General features: G+C 49.7%; 1 protein-coding gene across 1 annotated transcript in view; it reads left to right on the top strand.

Moving 5' to 3' along the window:
* LOC149462676 (protein phosphatase 1H-like) overlaps positions 1-19,511 on the top strand; it is a 99,679-nt gene that overhangs the window by 61,026 nt on the left and 19,142 nt on the right. Inside the window, exons 6-7 of the mRNA XM_089676729.1 lie at positions 3,481-3,565; positions 14,895-15,013. Coding sequence (XP_089532855.1) covers positions 3,481-3,565; positions 14,895-15,013 — 204 coding nt within the window. The remainder of the gene's footprint in view (positions 1-3,480; positions 3,566-14,894; positions 15,014-19,511) is intronic.

Here is a 19,511-nt window from a genome sequence, read left to right as displayed (position 1 = left end):
CGCCAGTTGACTCGGTGCCCGCAGTCTTGCCAGACGACTCGGTGCCCGCAGTCTTGCCAGACGACTCGGTGCCCGCAGTCTTGCCAGACGACTCGGTGCCCGCTGTTCCGCTAGTTGACTCGATGCCCGCTGTTCCGCCAGAGGACTCGGTGCCCGCAGTCTTGCCAGAGGACTCGGTGCCCGCAGTCTTGCCAGAGGACTCGGTGCCCGCAGTCTTGCCAGTTGACTCGGTGCCCGCAGTCTTGCCAGTTGACTCGGAGCCCACTGTCGTGCCTGGTGACTCGGTGCCCGCCGCTCCGCCTGGGGGCCTGAGACCTGTCGCTCCGCCTGGGGGTCCGGCGCCCGCCGCTCCGCCTGGGGGTCCGGCGCCCGCCGCTCCGCCTGGGGGCCTGAGACCTGTCGCTCCGCCTGGGGGCCTGAGACCTGTCGCTCCGCCTGGAGGCCTGAGACCTGTCGCTCCGCCTGGGGGCCTGAGACCTGTCGCTCCGCCTGGGGGCCTGAGACCTGTCGCTCCGCCTGGGGGTCCGGCACCCGCCGCTCCGCCTGGGGGCCTGAGACCTGTCGCTCCGCCTGGGGGTCCGGCACCCGCCGCTCCGCCTGGGGGCCCGAAACCTGTCGCTCCGCCTGGGGGTCCGGCGCCCGCCGCTCCGCCTGGGGGCCCGAGACCTGTCGCTCCGCCTGGGGGTCCGGCGCCCGCCGCTCCGCCTGGGGGCCCGAGACCTGTCGCTCCGCCTGGGGGTCCGGCGCCCGCCGCTCCGCCTGGGGGCCCGATGCCTGTCGCCCCGCCGGGGGGCCCGATGCCTGACGCCCCGCCTGGGGGCCCGATGCCTGTCGCCCCACCTGGGGGCTCGATGCCTGTCGCCCCGCCTGGGGGCCCGATGCCTGTCGCCCCTCCTGGGGGCCCGGTGCCCGCCGCTCCGCTTGGGGGCCCGATGCCTGTCGCCCCTCCTGGGGGCCCGGCGCCCGCCGCTCCACCTGGGGGCCCGATGCCTGTCGCCCCGCCTGGGGGCCCGATGCCTGTCGCCCCTCCTGGGGGCCCGGCGCCCGCCGCTCCTCTTGGGGGCCCGATGCCTGTCGCCCCGCCGGGGGGCCCGGTGCCCGTCGCCCCACCTGGGGGCCCAGTGCCTGCTGCTCCACCTGGGGGCCCGGTGCCTGCTGCTCCGCCTGGGGGCCCGGTGCCTGCTGCTCCGCCCGGTGGCCCGCTGCCTGCTGCTTCGCCTGGTAATCCGATGTGCCTCTGCCCGGAGTCCAGCCCGATGTGCCTCTGCCCGGAGTCCAGCCCGATGTGCCTCTGCCCGGAGTCCAGCCCGATGTGCCTCTGCCCGGAGTCCAGCCCGATGTGCCTCTGCCCGGAGTCCAGCCCGATGTGCCTCTGCCCGGAGTCCAGCCCGATGTGCCTCTGCCCGGAGTCCAGCCCGATGTGCCTCTGCCCGGAGTCCAGCCCGATGTGCCTCTGCCCGGAGTCCAGCCCGATGTGCCTCTGCCCGGAGTGCCTCTGCCCGGTGTGCCGCTGCCCGGAGTGCCTCTGCCCGGAGTCCAGCCCGATGTGCCTCTGCCCGGAGTCCAGCCCGATGTGCCTCTGCCCGGAGTCCAGCCCGATGTGCCTCTGCCCGGAGTCCAGCCTGATGTGCCTCTGCCCGGGAGCCCTGACACATGCACTCTCCCAAGAAAAATAGAAACCCTCTCTAGTTGAGGCCCGTCTCCTCAGCTAGGAGTTTTCCCTTAGTTGTGATTATCTGTCCTGATCTAAAACAGCACGTTGATCCTTGGTGCCCTCCCTGTGATATTTGGTTTTGACTTTACTTTATCTAGCCTTTTATTCAGACACTGATTCATTTCATTGGCTGTTGCCCACTTCTCAGTTGGATTTCTTTTGGATATTTTGACTGTGTAGGATTCCTAAATTCTTGTGTTCTACAATAGATGATAAAGAAAATAAGATGTTTATATACTTTATACACAACTTTCTGTAGACATTTATTCCCCACCTGACTGCAGTGCTGTTGCTGTGCTAACCATTTCTGGGTTTAGAGCTTTATTGTGCTAGTGGCTTTAATCCTTTTGCTCATACCTCCCAACTTCCCCTTCTGAGATAGGAATAAGGGACACCTATTAGCAAAAGTATGTAGGCATAGGACACACCCCTGACACACACACACCCTAGTTAAAGGAGAATTGCAAAAAAAAAAACCACAAGTGCTTTTTTGCCACTACAATTCCTTTATATTGGCTTTTGGAATTTCCAAATGCAGCAATTTAGAAATTAGATGAAAGGTTTCGCAATGGGAAACATTTTTTGATAGATAACTAGTGCATTTTATATACAACTATATACAGTAGTTCAGACCAAAGTGAGGGACAAATAAGGAGGAAAGAGGGAGACTTTGTTCCAGATGAAGGACAGTCCCTCGAAATCAGGGACAGTTGGGACCTATGGTTTTGCTGCTACCAATATTGCTGCACTGCAGCAAACATATCGCTTGTACTTGCAGCAACTCCAGTATGTACACACAAACCTGGCAGCTATAGCAGCATATAGTTTGTTTTTTCCTGGCTTCCAGCTATGTAGTGGAAGTGATTCTGGTTGCATACAACGTAATTGTCTCTGCAGCCTGTACACTCGTTCTTCCAGCAGCCTGTGCCAGTTATATAAACTTGTTGTACTGGACTCAGGCTCAAAAACCTTTCATGAGTTCTAGCACAAAGGATCTAGGTTACATAGTGCTTTTCCTTCTTCTGTGTTCCATTGAACTTTAAAGTAGAACTGCATACAAACCTTTTGTTAAAACTTTAACTTTTGTTTATAACTGTTAACACTTTTTTTTTTGTATTTTGTGGTTTCTTTTTTTCCCTATTGAGATTTATCTTCACTTCCTGCCCCATAGCCACAACAGAAAGTGAGAGGAAATTCCTCCAAATTGAGGGAAATTCCTGGTAGTCACCAGAACTAGTGTTCCCATTAGATTTCTCCTCTGTTCTTGTTCCGGTGATCACTTAAAATTTGGATTTTCTTTTACTTTCGCTGTCAATTATAATAGTCACCAGGACAAAAAAAAGAGAGGGCAAATATCCTGGGGGCACAGACAGCAAGAAAAATCTGATCTAGTGTTCTAATTATACCTAAAAAAATGTTTTGCCTTCAGTTACACTTTAAATTTACATTCTTAGATATATCCACATGTTGGGTTTATTAAAACGCACCTGCTGCCTGCATGTCAGGGCTTTTACACTCAGAAGCAAGGCCATAAAAAAATATCAGAAAATGAAATACATCTGTTTTATCTAGATAAATCTTGAATATTGTTTTTATGAAGCAGTTGTATCATGCAGTTTCATTCATGGGTGCATTCATGTTCCGAACACACACCATATGCTGCGTTTTCAGGAATAACTATGTGGCTGTTGTTTTACTATTGCTTTATCAGTCCTTTTCAGATGAAAGCTTTACTTGTTTGACTTCGACATTTTATGCAATTTCAGAGCCATTATCATCCAACAGGGGAAAACCATTCCGATGTCGCAAGAGTTTACTCCGGAAACAGAAAGGCAAAGACTGCAGTTCCTAGTAAGTAACATCATATGGTTATCTTAAGTCACCCTTCTTCCTCAGTGGTTGGTTGCAAAAACTGTATAATAAGGCTATTTTTTAATACATGCTTCTCATAAGCTGTAGCTGATTATAATAGAATGTATCATAAAACGATCTCATTATTTATCATAGAATGTGTTCTTTTTTTAATAATTGTGCTTACAAACAGTATGTTTAAAAACCCACAATACTACCATTACAGAAAATGTAACCTGACTGTATCAGAATGTTCTTTGTGTTTAGAAGACAGAGGCAGTAACCTATATATTCTTTCAGGAATTCTGCCACTGTTACATCTTCCATTGTTTAATAAATACTCATACATGGTTAAAGTGTATGTAAGGGCAAAATAGAAAAAACACATACTGCATGTGGAATGTCACTGCAATATATGCACATCTCCTCTTCTTTTATCCCTTGCAAGTACATAAAATAACCCATTGATGTTCCAGAAATGCACTCATCTCCTGTTTTGTGCTGGGTGGTGTCAGCCTGTTGTCTTTTGCTAAAAAAAAAAATGAGTTCTTTTTTAGGATTTACATACACTATATACAATATATTTAAAAAATTGTAATATTTATTTGGGGGAGATGGGAAGGTTAACCTTGTTAAAGATATAAGTAACAACCTATTAGTAGCATCTGTCATCCCAACTTTTTTGTGTCAGAATCGTAATAAGGTCTATAAGTCCTGGAACTCAGAGGCTTTGTAGAGCTTTAGGTGAGATAAAGCCTCCATTCCCAGGTCCATATCTCACCTTTTAATAAGACCTCATTTTTAGTCTGAGACGAGCACAGACCTTTATATATGCTAGCTGATGCTCAGGGCTCTTTTTCTTCCTCTCTCTCTGCTGCAAGAGCATACTGCCATGGTATAAAGGCTTCGTGTTTGATTTTGGAAACCCATTAGGGGATAACCTGATAGTAAGCAACTGACATGAGTTTAGTTGGTGCAGATGTTTTGATTGTTTTAAGCTATGGACTTGCTGTACAAAGCTATCTTGCCTTACTGTTCAAATTCCTTGCTGCCTTGTTGAATGAAAGTGCAGAACAGAGCTGCTTTGACTGCTGCTGGATGTCCGAATCTTGCGCATAATAACTAGAGATGAGCGAATCGAAGTAGGCGAAGTGGAATTCGTTTTGAATATTAGGAAAATTTCGATTTGCGACGAATCCGAAAATTAGCAGACTTCGGATGCGCGAATCGAAATTTTTCCTAAAATGGCGGCGACATGTGCGGCGACGGAGCGGGGATCTCTGGGAAGGCGCACAGACAAGGGGCGCTGACCCATAATGCATTCATTCATGACATGTGATCGCATTAGCCAATCAGCAGCCAGCCAGCCAGCACTGTGTAATGGTCGAGCTATAAATTGCGGCCATTTTAGAATTCTCCATTTGCCTCCAGTCATTCAAGAGAGGCAGACCTGTCTGTATTGAGGGAGAGAGTTAGGGCCACAGAATCGTTACTTAGGGACACAGAACCGTTACTTAGGGACACAGAATCGTTACTTAGGGACACAGAACCGTTACTTAGGGCCACAGAACCGTTACTTAGGGCCACAGAACCGTTACTTAGGGACACAGAATTGTTACTCAGGGACAGACACAGAATTGTTACTGAGGGACACAGAATTGTTACTGAGGGACACAGAATTGTTACTCAGGGACAGACACAGAATTGTTACTCAGGGACAGACACAGAATTGTTACTCAGGGACACAGAATTGTTACTCAGGGACACAGAATTGTTACTCAGGGACAGACACAGAATTGTTACTCAGGGACAGACACAGAATTGTTACTGAGGGACACAGAATTGTTACTGAGGGACACATAATTGTTACTGAGGGACACAGAATTGTTACTCAGGGACAGACACAGAATAGTTACTCAGGGACAGACACAGAATTGTTACTCAGGGACAGACACAGAATTGTTACTCAGGGACAGACACAGAATTGTTACTCAGGGACAGACACAGAATTGTTACTGAGGGACACAGAATTGTTACTGAGGGACACAGAATTGTTACTGAGGGACACAGAATTGTTACTGAGGGACACAGAATTGTTACTCAGGGACACAGAATTGTTACTCAGGGACAGACACAGAATTGTTACTGAGGGACACAGAATTGTTACTGAGGGACACAGAATTGTTACTCAGGGAAAGACACAGAATTGTTACTCAGGGACAGACACAGAATTGTTACTGAGGGACACAGAATTGTTACTGAGGGACACAGAATTGTTACTCAGGGACAGACACAGAATTGTTACTCAGGGACAGACACAGAATTGTTACTCAGGGACAGACACAGAATTGTTACTCAGGGAAAGACACAGAATTGTTACTCAGGGACACAGAATTGTTACTGAGGGACAGACACAGAATTGTTACTGCGGGACACAGAATTGTTACTGAGGGACACAGAATTGTTACTCAGGGACACAGAATTGTTACTCAGGGACACAGAATTGTTACTCAGGGACAGACACAGAATTGTTACTGAGGGACACAGAATTGTTACTGAGGGACACAGAATTGTTACTGAGGGACACAGAATTGTTACTCAGGGACACAGAATTGTTACTCAGGGACAGACACAGAATTGTTACTCAGGGACAGACACAGAATGGTTACTCAGGGACACAGAATTGTTACTCAGGGACACAGAATTGTTACTCAGGGACACAGAATTGTTACTCAGGGACAGACACAGAATTGTTACTGAGGGACACAGAATTGTTACTGAGGGACACAGAATTGTTACTGAGGGACACAGAATTGTTACTGAGGGACACAGAATTGTTACTCAGGGACAGACACAGAATTGTTACTGAGGGACACAGAATTGTTACTGAGGGACACAGAATTGTTACTCAGGGACAGACACAGAATTGTTACTCAGGGACAGACACAGAATTGTTACTGAGGGACACAGAATTGTTACTGAGGGACACAGAATTGTTACTCAGGGACACAGAATTGTTACTCAGGGACACAGAATTGTTACTGAGGGACAGACACAGAATTGTTACTGAGGGACACAGAATTGTTACTGAGGGACACAGAATTGTTACTGAGGGACACAGAATTGTTACTGAGGGACACAGAATTGTTACTCAGGGACACAGAATTGTTACTCAGGGACAGACACAGAATTGTTACTCAGGGACACAGAATCGTTGAATTAAAGAGTATGTCAGACAACATGCAGCGGAGTGGCAGAGGAGGCAATGTTTTAGGAGCGAGCAGACGTGGCAGCAGAGGAAGGGGTCGAGGCAGCACTAGTCACAGCCAGAGGCCAGTGCTCTCGGTGTCATCCAGCGGTCGTGTCTCCACCGACAACCCTGCCGTCATCGATTGGTTGGCTCGGTCGTCTTCCTCTTCCCAGGTCACCTCTGACACCTACAGCCAACGGTCGGTGGGTACGTCAGACACAACCGTTAGTTGGCATGGCCCGGGAGCAAGCCCACTGAAATCACGTGTCCTCTATCTGCCCCTGTCCTTTGGTGTTCCCTCACCAAGCGAAGTATCGCATGCTGTGGGCTCAGCCCCACTGTACAGTGAGGAAGAGCTAACAGAGGGCGGTCAGGAACGGGGGGAGACATCCGCCTCTTCAGCAGCCAGGCGAAGAAGTACTGGCGAGGAGAGTGGCTCGGTAGCCGGTCTAGAGACAGGTCTGTCTCCTGACCCACATGCAGCTGAGGGGGCTAGTAGTGAGGCGGAGACCCTAATTGATGATGATGAGGCTGATCGCACTTGGCAGCCTCGTCGTCATCAGGCTATTGCTTCCGCATCATCAGGAGAAGAGGGTGCCAGCTTGGCAGCGAGCAAAACAGTCGGTGGGTTCCCCAGGAGGCAGCAGGGTCGCAGCAGTGTCAGTGGAGGCAAACGGCCACGGAGTATAGCACTAGCTCCACTGCAGCCTACCACCACGGCCAGTAGTGGTGCCGGTGTGCACGGAGGAAGTAGCAGTCAGCCAGTGAGGAGTAGCGGGGGCAAAGTTTCCTACTCGGCGGTGTGGCAATTTTTTGTCAAGCTGCCCGAGGAAGTAAACGTAGCCGTATGTCGACTATGTGGCCAGAAAGTCAAGCGTGGCCAGGGGGCCCATGTTGGGACTACAGCGTTGCGTCAGCATATGCAGCGTCGCCATTTGGTGGCCTGGGAAAACCGTGATAAAAATACGGCGGTTCTGCCCGCCCCAGCCCCCGCTCCATCACCCGCTCCGTTACTTGCTCCGTCACCCGACGTCAATCGCCCTCTATCAGCCAGTCAAGGCTCCAACACCTCTGCTGAGGGGAGTTGTCGCTCGTTGGCATCTTCCGCTCGTTCAGATGCTCCTTCTCCTGCTACTCCTCTTCACGGATTCCGTCAGCAGTCTTTCTTGGAATCCGTTTCCAAGAGACAACAGTTTGCGAGCACGCACCCGACGGTGCAAAAGCTGAACGTCCTCCTGTCCAAGTTGCTGGTGCTGCAGTCCCTCCCTTTCCAAGTGGTGGACTCAGCACCTTTCCGAGAAATGATGGCTTGTGCCGCGCCGCGGTGGAGAGTGCCAAGTCGTCATTTCTTCGCCAAAAGGGCAGTGCCAGCCCTGCATTCACATGTAGAAGAGATGGTGGGCCAGTCTTTGAGCATGTCGGTCTCTGCCAAAGTGCACGGCAGCGCCGACGTGTGGAGCTGTAACTACGGTCAGGGACAGTACATGTCATTTACAGCCCACTGGGTGAACGTGGTGCCGGCACAGCCGCACCAGCAACTTGGACAGGTCACGCCGCTTTTGCCTCCACGTTTGCACGTCCTTGGTCCACAAAAGATGTCCGCCTCTACCACCTCTTCTTCCGCCGTGTCCTCAGCCGCCACTCCCGTGCCAAGTCCCATTACCCGACCGGCATATCACATGTGCAGGGCGCAACGGTGTCACGCTGTGCTGCACCTGGTATGCCTTGGCGAACGTAGTCACACAGGGGAGGAACTTCTGAGTGTAATGAACAGAGAAATCGACAGATGGCTGTCTCCGCGCAAACTGAAAATCGGAACCATGTTGACCGACAACGGAAAGAACATGGTGTCTGCTCTGCGTCAAGGAAGGTTGTGCCATGCGCCATGCATGGCTCACGTGTTCAATCTGGTTGTCAAGCAGTTCCTAAAATCCACCATCCCACTGCAAGACATCCTTAAAATGTCACGTAAACTTTGCATGCATTTCAGCCATTCCTACACCGCAAAGCACACCCTCCTTGAGCTGCAGCGGCAGAACGGAATTCCACAGCATCGCCTGATCTGCGACGTTGCAACAAGGTGGAATTCAACCCTACACATGTTAGACCGCCTTTACGAACAGCGAAAGGCCATCACCGATTTCCTGATGTTACAAGCGGATAAAGGTACTCCCCTGTGTAACTTCGATGTCAGCCATTGGCAGCTCATGCGTGACACCTGCCGCTTGCTCAGGCCCTTTGAGGAGGCCACGCTATTCGTGAGTCGGCAGGACTATGGGATGAACGACGTCATTCCTCTGTTGCACATCCTGGAACAAATGCTGTTAACAATGGCTGGTCAGGGTGCGGTAGACGTGGCGCACAGATCTCAACGCCACATGACCCCTGTGGGGGCAGGACAGGAAGAAGAGGAGGAGGTAGAGGAGGACATTGGTGCTCAGGAATTATTGAGTGAAATGGGTGGTTTTTCCACTCAGCGGACAGGAGTGGAGGAGCAGGAGCATCTGGTAGAGGAGGAGGAGGAGGAGACAGAGGACCCAGACGCACCGTGGCAGTATGCTGTGGAGATGGAGGCAGGGAGTCCCTCGCATTCCTTGGCACAAATGGCCCATAGCATGCTCGGTTGCTTGCGTAGCGACAGCCGAATAATAACCATCAGACAGAGGGATGACTTTTGGCTGTCCACCTTGTTGGACCCTCGCTACCGTTCAAAAATGGTGGCCTTTTTCACACCTGCTGAGAGGGAGGCCAAAATAACGTACTATAAAAACCACCCATGTAGTCAGTTGGTCTCTGCCTTTCTGCGCCAACGTCTATCCTCAGACACTGTGGGCCCTGTGTGCTCGCGTTCCGCTGCCATGGCAGCAGGGGAGGGGTGGGGTGGTAGGAGCAGTGGCAGCTCCACCAGCAGCGGCTGCCTCAGTCTGCAGTCGATGATGAGTAGCTTTCTTCACCAGCGCAGTGAGGAAACTACTAACCAGCCGCAGCAGCAGCAGCATCAGGTGGACCTGGAGCAGGACCTCAAACAACAGGCTTGGGCCTACTTGGACAGCACCCTGCCAACCGAGGTAGACAATCCCCTTGACTACTGGGCAACGAAACTTGACCTTTGGCCCCAACTAGCTGAATTTGCCCTTGAAAGGCTGTCATGCCCGGCCAGTAGCGTGGCATCGGAGCGCGTGTTTAGTGCGGCAGGAGGTATTGTAACTCCGCGGAGGACACGACTGTCCACCCAAAGTGTGGAGAGACTCACGTTTGTGAAAATGAATCAGGCGTGGATTAGTCTGGATTTCAAACCACCAGTTCCTGACACAACTGACTAAATCCGCCATGAATCATGCCCCAAACATGTGCCACTTTCAGGTCTCCTCACACTGCTGGTGGGTTCCATTTTGTCATAGGGTGCTGGCAGATTACGGGCCTCCCATTGCTGCTGCCAGGCCTGTAATCTGCCATGGGCCCCTGTACCGCCTCCTCATGCTGCTGCCAGGTCCAGAGTCTCTCATGGGTCCCTGTACGGCCTCCCATTGCTGCTGTCTCCATCGCCACACTCTGCCATGTGCCACTTTCAGGTCTCCTCACACTGCTGGTGTGTTCCATTTTGTCAAAGGGTGCTGGCAGATTACGGGCCTCCCATTGCTGCTGCCAGGCCTGTAATCTGCCATGGGCCCCTGTACCGCCTCCTCATGCTGCTGCCAGGTCCAGAGTCTCTCATGGGTCCCTGTACGGCCTCCCATTGCTGCTGTCTCCATCGCCACACTCTGCCATGTGCCACTTTTAGGTCTCCTCACACTGCTGGTGTGTTCCATTTTGTCATAGGGTGCTGGCAGATTACGGGCCTCCCATTGCTGCTGCCAGGCCCGTAATCTGCCATGGGCCCCCGTACCGCCTCCTCATGCTGCTGCCAGGTCCAGAGTGTCTCATGGGTCCCTGTACGGCCTCCCATTGCTGCTGTCTCCATCGCCACACTCTGCCATGTGCCACTTTCAGGTCTCCTCACACTGCTGGTGTGTTCCATTTTGTCATAGGGTGCTGGCAGATTACGGGCCTCCCATTGCTGCTGCCAGGCCCGTAATCTGCCATGGGCCCCCGTACCGCCTCCTCATGCTGCTGCCAGGTCCAGAGTCTCTCATGGATTCCTGTACGGCCTCCCATTGCTGCTGTCTCCATCGCCACACTCTGCCATGTGCCACTTTCAGGTCTCCTCACACTGCTGGTGTGTTCCATTTTGTCATAGGGTGCTGGCAGATTACGGGCCTCCCATTGCTGCTGCCAGGCCTGTAATCTGCCATGGGCCCCTGTACCGCCTCCTCATGCTGCTGCCAGGTCCAGAGTCTCTCATGGGTCCCTGTACGGCCTCCCATTGCTGCTGTGTCCATCGCCACACTCTGCCATGTGCCACTTTCAGGTCTCCTCACACTGCTGGTGCTGTCCATTTTGTCATAGGGTGCTGGCAGATTACGGGCCTCCCATTGCTGCTGCCAGGCCCGTAATCTGCCATGGGCCCCTGTACCGCCTCCTCATGCTGCTGCCAGGTCCAGAGTCTCTCATGGGTCCCTGTACGGCCTCCCATTGCTGCTGTCTCCATCGCCACACTCTGCCATGTGCCACTTTCAGGTCTCCTCACACTGCTGGTGCTGTCCATTTTGTCATAGGGTGCTGGCAGATTACGGGCCTCCCATTGCTGCTGCCAGGCCCGTAATCTGCCATGGGCCCCTGTACCGCCTCCTCATGCTGCTGCCAGGTCCAGAGTCTCTCATGGGTCCCTGTACGGCCTCCCATTGCTGCTGTCTCCATCGCCACACTCTGCCATGTGCCACTTTCAGGTCTCCTCACACTGCTGGTGTGTTCCATTTTGTCATAGGGTGCTGGCAGATTACGGGCCTCCCATTGCTGCTGCCAGGTCCGTAAGCTGCCATGGGCCCCCGTACCGCCTCCTCATGCTGCTGCCAGGTCCAGAGTCTCTCATGGGTCCCTGTACGGCCTCCCATTGCTGCTGTCTCCATCGCCACACTCTGCCATGTGCCACTTTCAGGTCTCCTCACACTGCTGGTGTGTTCCATTTTTTCATAGGGTGCTGGCAGATTACGGGCCTCCCATTGCTGCTGCCAGGCCCGTAATCTGCCTTGGGCCCCCGTACCGACTCCTCATGCTGTGACGTTGCAACAAGGTGGAATTCAACCCTACATATGTTAGACCGCCTTTACGAACAGCGAAAGGCCATCACCGATTTCCTGATGTTACAAGCGGATAAAGGTACTCCCCTGTGTAACTTTGATGTCAGCCATTGGCAGCTCATGCGTGACACCTGCCGCTTGCTCAGGCCCTTTGAGGAGGCCACGCTATTCGTGAGTCGGCAGGACTATGGGATGAACGACGTCATTCCTCTGTTGCACGTCCTGGAACAAATGCTGTTAACAATGGCTGGTCAGGGTGCGGTAGACGTGGCGCACAGATCTCAACGCCACATGACCCCTGTGGGGGCAGGACAGGAAGAAGAGGAGGAGGTAGAGGAGGACATTGGTGCTCAGGAATTATTGAGTGAAATGGGTGGTTTTTCCACTCAGCGGACAGGAGTGGAGGAGCAGGAGCATCTGGTAGAGGAGGAGGAGGAGGAGACAGAGGACCCAGACACACCGTGGCAGTATGCTGTGGAGATGGAGGCAGGGAGTCCCTCGCATTCCTTGGCACAAATGGCCCATAGCATGCTCGGCTGCTTGCGTAGCGACAGCCGAATAATAACCATCAGACAGAGGGATGACTTTTGGCTGTCCACCTTGTTGGACCCTCGCTACCGTTCAAAAATGGTGGCCTTTTTCACACCTGCTGAGAGGGAGGCCAAAATAAAGTACTATAAAAACCACCCATGTAGTCAGTTGGTCTCTGCCTTTCTGCGCCAACGTCCATCCTCAGACACTGTGGGCCCTGTGCGCTCGCGTTCTGCTGCCATGGCAGCAGGGGAGGGGTGGGGTGGTAGGAGCAGTGGCAGCTCCACCAGCAGCGGCTGCCTCAGTCTGCAGTCGATGATGAGTAGCTTTCTTCACCAGCGCAGTGAGGAAACTACTAACCAGCCGCAGCAGCAGCATCAGGTGGACCTGAAGCAGGACCTCAAACAACAGGCTTGGGCCTACTTGGACAGCACCCTGCCAACCGAGGTAGACAATCCCCTTGACTACTGGGCAACGAAACTTGACCTTTGGCCCCAACTAGCTGAATTTGCCCTTGAAAGGCTGTCATGCCCGGCCAGTAGCGTGGCATCGGAGCGCGTGTTTAGTGCGGCAGGAGGTATTGTAACTCTGCGGAGGACACGACTGTCCACCCAAAGTGTGGAGAGACTCACGTTTGTGAAAATGAATCAGGCGTGGATTAGTCTGGATTTCAAACCACCAGTTCCTGACACAACTGACTAAATCCGCCATGAATCATGCCCCAAACATGTGCCACTTTCAGGTCTCCTCACACTGCTGGTGGGTTCCATTTTGTCATAGGGTGCTGGCAGATTACGGGCCTCCCATTGCTGCTGCCAGGCCCGTAATCTGCCATGGGCCCCTGTACCGCCTCCTCATGCTGCTGCCAGGCCCGTAATCTGTCATGGGTCCCTGTACGGCCTCCCATTGCTGCTGTCTCCATCGCCACACTCTGCCATGTGCCACTTTCAGGTCTCCTCACACTGCTGGTGTGTTCCATTTTGTCATAGGGTGCTGGCAGATTACGGGCCTCCCATTGCTGCTGCCAGGCCTGTAATCTGCCATGGGCCCCTGTACCGCCTCCTCATGCTGCTGCCAGGTCCAGAGTGTGTCATGGGTCCCTGTACGGCCTCCCATTGCTGCTGTCTCCATCGCCACACTCTGCCATGTGCCACTTTCAGGTCTCCTCACACTGCTGGTGGGTTCCATTTTTGTCATAGGGTGCTGTATGGCCTCCCATTGCTGCTGCCTCCACCGCCACACTGTGGCTCCACACTCTGGTTTTGGCCCCGTGACTGCCCAAATGAGTGAAGTGTGCGGTGATTCTAAGATCGACGGCACTCATCTGCATGTCATACTGACTGACAGTATTATTTCTCTTCCCCAGCAGACTCCAAGGGCATTTAAATTAAAGGTACAGTGTTCTGCACTAATATAAAGGCTCTCTGAAGCCTAGAAACACCCTTTTATAAGTTAAATTCGCAGCGAATATATTCGACTCGAATCAAATTTATTCCTCGAATTCGCCGAATCAGCCGAATCGAATTTTTGAATACTTCGCTCATCTCTAATAATAACTTTCAATATATTTATATATATAAAAGATTTCTCCCTAACCTCATACTTTTAAAAAAAATGTCATCACATTTACGTTATTTCTGGCAGGTTACATGCCAATCGGGGACCTTCTTTTTTCTCCTCCAGCATCAGTGCAGACAGTCCTCAATGCTGGAAATAATGGCACTTGCATTTTGCTGGGGGTACCATCTTTTACAGCATTGTCCTTTGACTCCAGGCTGTGTGATGGCATAACCCTAGGGGATGTGTCCATGACAACTGGGCTCACGGGACATGAGGTTGAGTGATGCTGGCAACCTATATATTTCTTTCTGCAGAGGTTTTCTGTAAGATTTCTGTAGCGTTACGTTTACTACTACAATCAGCTACAACTTAGCTGACATAAGATTTAATTCCCCATGATGTTAAATTGACATTTATATACCAGCTTATATTCCAACCTAGGGCTTTCAGCTGAAATAGAAATGTAGGTGCTATGCACCTCAGATAGTTTGATATTACACACTTTAGTGCTGGATGAGCTAGACTTCAGGCAGTACCCAAAAGATCAGATACATATCAGATGTGTAAGAAGGTGGGTTTGAGCCTATTACATGAATAAATGCTGGCTTTAGGGAATAGAATCTGGTTGTCAGGCTAAAAGATGTGTATGAGGTAGTGGAACAGCAGGAACTTTGAAAAGCTGCTTTTTTTTTTAACTAGTTGTCTATTCAGATTTTGTTTTTGTACACTGAAAAGGACAGAAAGAACATTCTTTTATAATTACAATCTACATACAAATGAAATACATACAATACTGTCTTTTCTATCCTAGGCTTCCTTAAAGCCAGATCTGCTGGGAAATGAATTTACATGCCTTGAGTTCCCAAGAAGAATACAGCAGAAAGAAATCAGGAAAAGGATGCTGTATCGAGACCACACCATGACAGGCTGGTAATATACAGTCTTTCTGTCTGACTTTAGAATAAAGTAAAAAGAGTCATCAAAACATTCTTTTTGTTGTGAAAATGAATGGATGAGAACCACACTCCAATCTGTATTCTTCTGAGTTACTATAATGCCATGGTGTCTCCACCCAAGAAAAAAAAAATAATCTTTTTTGTGTTTCATCACAATGTAGCTTGATCACAAACCACATTTTGGTGAAATGTGTTAAAGAAGAGTTGTTATTTTGAATGGAGACACCATGGCTGTGCATGTATTATGGATGATTCAATAAAGTGATTAAGAAGATCACAGATTGGAGTGTGGTTCTTATCCATTTATTTTCATCCTATAATAAGCGAGGATGGGCTTCTTGAACCTGTACCTAGAGTCCGAGGATAAAATGGAAAAGCGAGTCTAGAGTGGTGCACAGGGATGGCTCATTTTGTTATATCTTATCTGGACAAATATAGTAAAATGTATATATTTTCTTATGGTTTTGCGCTCACCCACCCTCATATTACAGAGGAGGGCTATTGCCATTCCAGCCTATCTTAAAATGCTAAATCATTTCTCCCACCTTTAAGTAGTTGTAGACGGTCTGGCATTTTGTAGGATTAGAGGAGGCTAGCCTTTGCACCAGGAGGAATAGATATTGTAGAACAGTGAAGGCTCTGTGTACAGCCTGGGCCTAGAATCCTACAGGTTGAGCAAAGATAAGGGGATTGATTTACAGACTACCATCAGTACCTGTAGGAACACCCATATGCCTCAACTCCAGCAATTTTGTTACCTTAAACAGTTTTTAGACTAGGTTGTGTTCACTTGAAGCTTTTTTAGGTAAATCCGCTCATTCTGCTGAAAAATTATTTTTTCCAAACTGTCCTGATACGTGGCTGTGTATTTTATAGCATGGTTCATGATCTATTTCCAATTTAAAAGATTTATGTTGCACTTTGGCAACATTTTTACAGTGTCTGTATTTTTTGGCAGTATATATATTTTTTTTCAGTATAATCTATTCTATGTTAGGAACATTGTAAATCACCTTGTAATGCTTGTAGATCTTTTGTAAATGCATTTAAGAATCTGCAACATAAGGCCACTTAAATTTCGCTCATAGTGAATACAACTTCTAACCAGAACAAACTTGTGCTGAAAGGAAGATGTATCCAAGAATAAAAACAGTGTCAGTGGGAGTTGTTATTTTTTTGTCACTGAAGAGATCTGCAATGTCCGTGCAAACTTGCATTTTGTGGTCTGGTGATCTCATCCAGTGCTGACAGTGTGTACGTGCCCTTCTGTAAATTTACACTAGAAATATATCCTAAACCTCATATTATGTGTAATTTCAAAAAGCTCACATCTTAAAGGGCAATGGTCATAAAAGGATATTTATTGGAATCTGAATCCTCACTCTTGAATTTTTATAATAGTGCAATTTTACATCTCATTGACAGTTGTTTCTCCCTTTATTCACTTGGGTTCTCTACTTCTTAAAGCATGCCATTTCACAGTCCAATTGTAAAGCCACTATAGAGAATGCTGTATGCCCTCCCTCAGCTAACCGCTGATAAGTCAAATTGAAAAACAGTCAAAGAAAATGGCGCTCTTGGGGACTACATGAAACGGAAAATTGTCACCAAGACTAAATAAAAGAATCTGCATGAAGTAGTTAGACGTATTGGTTTTTTCTTGTTGTGTCCCACCCTAAATAGCTATGGTATATCCCAGGTGTGCTGATGTGAGGCTGGCCAGAAAAATGGAAAATTGTCACCAATACTTACTGTAATTCTCCTTTCCTGGCCAGTCCTCACATCAGCATACCTGAGTTTACTCCTCCTCCGAACCCTCAGGACCACCTTTCCTAGCAGAGATAAACTAAGAGACCCTCCCATCCCCACCTGTTCTCTGTTTGTAGCGACGACAGGTCACTAGGGGGGGAAGAAAAAAGTTGTGCTGAGGTGAGGACCGGCCAGGAAAGGAAAATTACAGTAAGTATTGGTGACAATTTTCCATTTTTCTGGCCAGCCTCACATCAGCACACCTGGGATATACCATAGCTATTTAGGGTGGGACACAACAAGAAAAAACCAATACGTCTAACTACTTCATGCAGATTCTTTTATTTAGTCTGAAAAGGTGCTGACATACCCACCGCTCCAAACTTAGCCGGACTGGCGGACCTTACGTCCAATTTATAGTGTCTGGCAAAGGTCTCATAGGAGCTCCAACTTGCAATCCTGCATATATCTTGAACTGATACGCTCGTGAGCGCCGCCCATGAGGCTACCACCCCTCTTGTTGAGTGAGCTCTTACCGTCTGTGGAGGAGCAAGGCCCTGTTGTCTATACGCTAGACTTATCATCTTGGTGATCCAGGTGGCTATGAGTCTTGTCACAGCTGCTTCTCCCTTCCTGGGTCTTGCTGGTAAAATTAATACGTTAACAGATTTAAGTATCCATTGGGAGCGAAGAAGATAGGTTGTAAACAAAGCAAACCTGTCCAGTGGTCTAAGGCCTAGGTCATCTGTCTGGTCTGGTGGCTGCATGAAATCTGGCAAGACAGACTTCCAGTCTGCATGGAATTTTGAGGCCACCTTGGAGGTTAAGGCTGATGAAGGTCGCAAAATAACCTTATCTGCCAAAACAATGCAGAATGGGTCTCGGCGGGATAGGGCTGCCAGTTCCAGCACTCTTCTCGCCATTGTAATAGCCATGAGAAAGGTTAACTTGACTGTTAGAAATCATAATGGGAATGAATCTTTGGATAAAAGGTGGCTGGAGCAGAGCCCTTAGTACTACCCTCCAAGTCCCAGGCTGGAAAGAGGTTCTTTCTAGGCAGCCGTATTCTTATTGCTGCCCTAATAAATAGTTTTATCAAGGGCTCATCTGCCCATTTGAAGCCTGTAAATGACAATATTGCTGAAATCTGTACCTTAATTGTGTTGTAGGCTAGGCCTTTATCCAGTGCGGATTGTAAAAACTCTAGCACATTTGCTACACTTGGAGTAAGTGGGGGAAATTTCCGTTGTTCAGCAAAGGATATATGTTTTTCACATATTCTGGAGTATGCAATGTTTGTAGAGGGTCTTCTTGCCTTTAACAGCATAGAAATTACCTCTTCCGAAAGGCCTTGTAGTCTGGCCGATTCAAGAGCCATGTCGCAGGTTGCAATCTCCCTGGATTGGGGTGAGTTCACTGACCTTGTTTCAGTAAATCTTTCCTCAGGGGCAGAGGAACTTGCAGGGCTGACGCCATCTGTAGTTGTAGTCTGGTTCTCATGATCAGTGGGGCCAGAGGGAAGAGATACACTAAGGGAAAGCTCCACGGTTTGGAAAATGCATCCTGTGCTATTGCTGTGCTGTCCCTGTATCTTGTGACAAATTTTGGCACTTGTGCAATCTCTGGGATTGCCATCAGGTCTACGGATGGCATCCCCCAGCTGAAAAAGATTGGTTGCAAGTAGCGCCTGTTGATTGCCCATTCGCTGTTGGTGGCAGGGGCGTATTTACCACAATTGGCTGCATTTTTCAGGGAGGGGCATGGGGATCAGGTGGGATCTGCAAGAGGCTGCAGGCTGCTTGACTGTGCATGCGGAGCCTGAATCTCGTTCTCGGGGATGCCCAGAAGGTATGATGCAGTGAAGATATGTCTGTCTCTCTCGCTGGGTGGGGTGGTGGCATTGTGGCAGGTGTGTGGAGGCGGTGGAAGGCTCTCTCAGCCGGATTGGTTTGTTGGTGTTGGTCCTTGCCAGGCTCTCCCCGGTGGGGGGGGGGGTTTGGGGGATGCAGGCTAATGTGGTGTTGGTTGGTGTCAGGCTTTCTCTGTGAGCAGGGGGAAAGCTGCTTTTTGTGTTGCCTAGGACAGCACAAACATAAATATACCACTGGTTGGAGGGGAATGTCCAAATGATCCGCAATGCTGTTTTGTTTGCCTGGAATATAGGCCACTGTTAAGGCAGCCTTCATGTTTTTCGGCCCAAGAAAAGATCTGGGTTGTTAGCTGTAAAGATCTGGGTTGTTAGCTCCACAGGAGCGTCATGCAGTCTCTTGCTGAGAGTGCCGCCAAACTCATCACGCCATTGACGCAAATTATTCATTCGGCTATCTTGCGGTCAGGCAGGAAGATTTGGCCTTTGTGTGTGTCGAGTATTAATCCCAGGTATTCCATCTTTTGGGTTGGAATCAGCTGGCTTTTCTGAGTGTTTATTAGCCATCTGAAATTGGACAGGTTTCTCACCACCAATTCGTGCTGATGTGCCACTTCCTTGTGTGATTGGACCACCATTAAGATATTGTCCAAATAGTGAAAGATTGTTACTTTCTTTAAACGAATGACCGCAATGGTGACTAGTAGAATTTTGGAGAAGATTTGAAGAGCTGTACTGATCCCGAAGGGCAAGCATCTGAATTGATAATGGTCTTCTCCTAATGTGAATCTTAGATATTTCTGGTGGTGCCTGTTGATTGGAACATGTAGATACGCATCTGCCAAATCGATTGATA

This window comes from Staurois parvus, unplaced genomic scaffold (genome assembly GCF_062004578.1).
Source record: "Staurois parvus isolate SC_StPar_1 unplaced genomic scaffold, SC_StPar_1.0 ptg000172l, whole genome shotgun sequence".
NCBI lineage: Eukaryota > Metazoa > Chordata > Amphibia > Anura > Ranidae > Staurois > Staurois parvus.
Note: the sequence above shows the minus strand (reverse complement) of the source record. Positions and strands in the feature narration are given on the sequence as shown.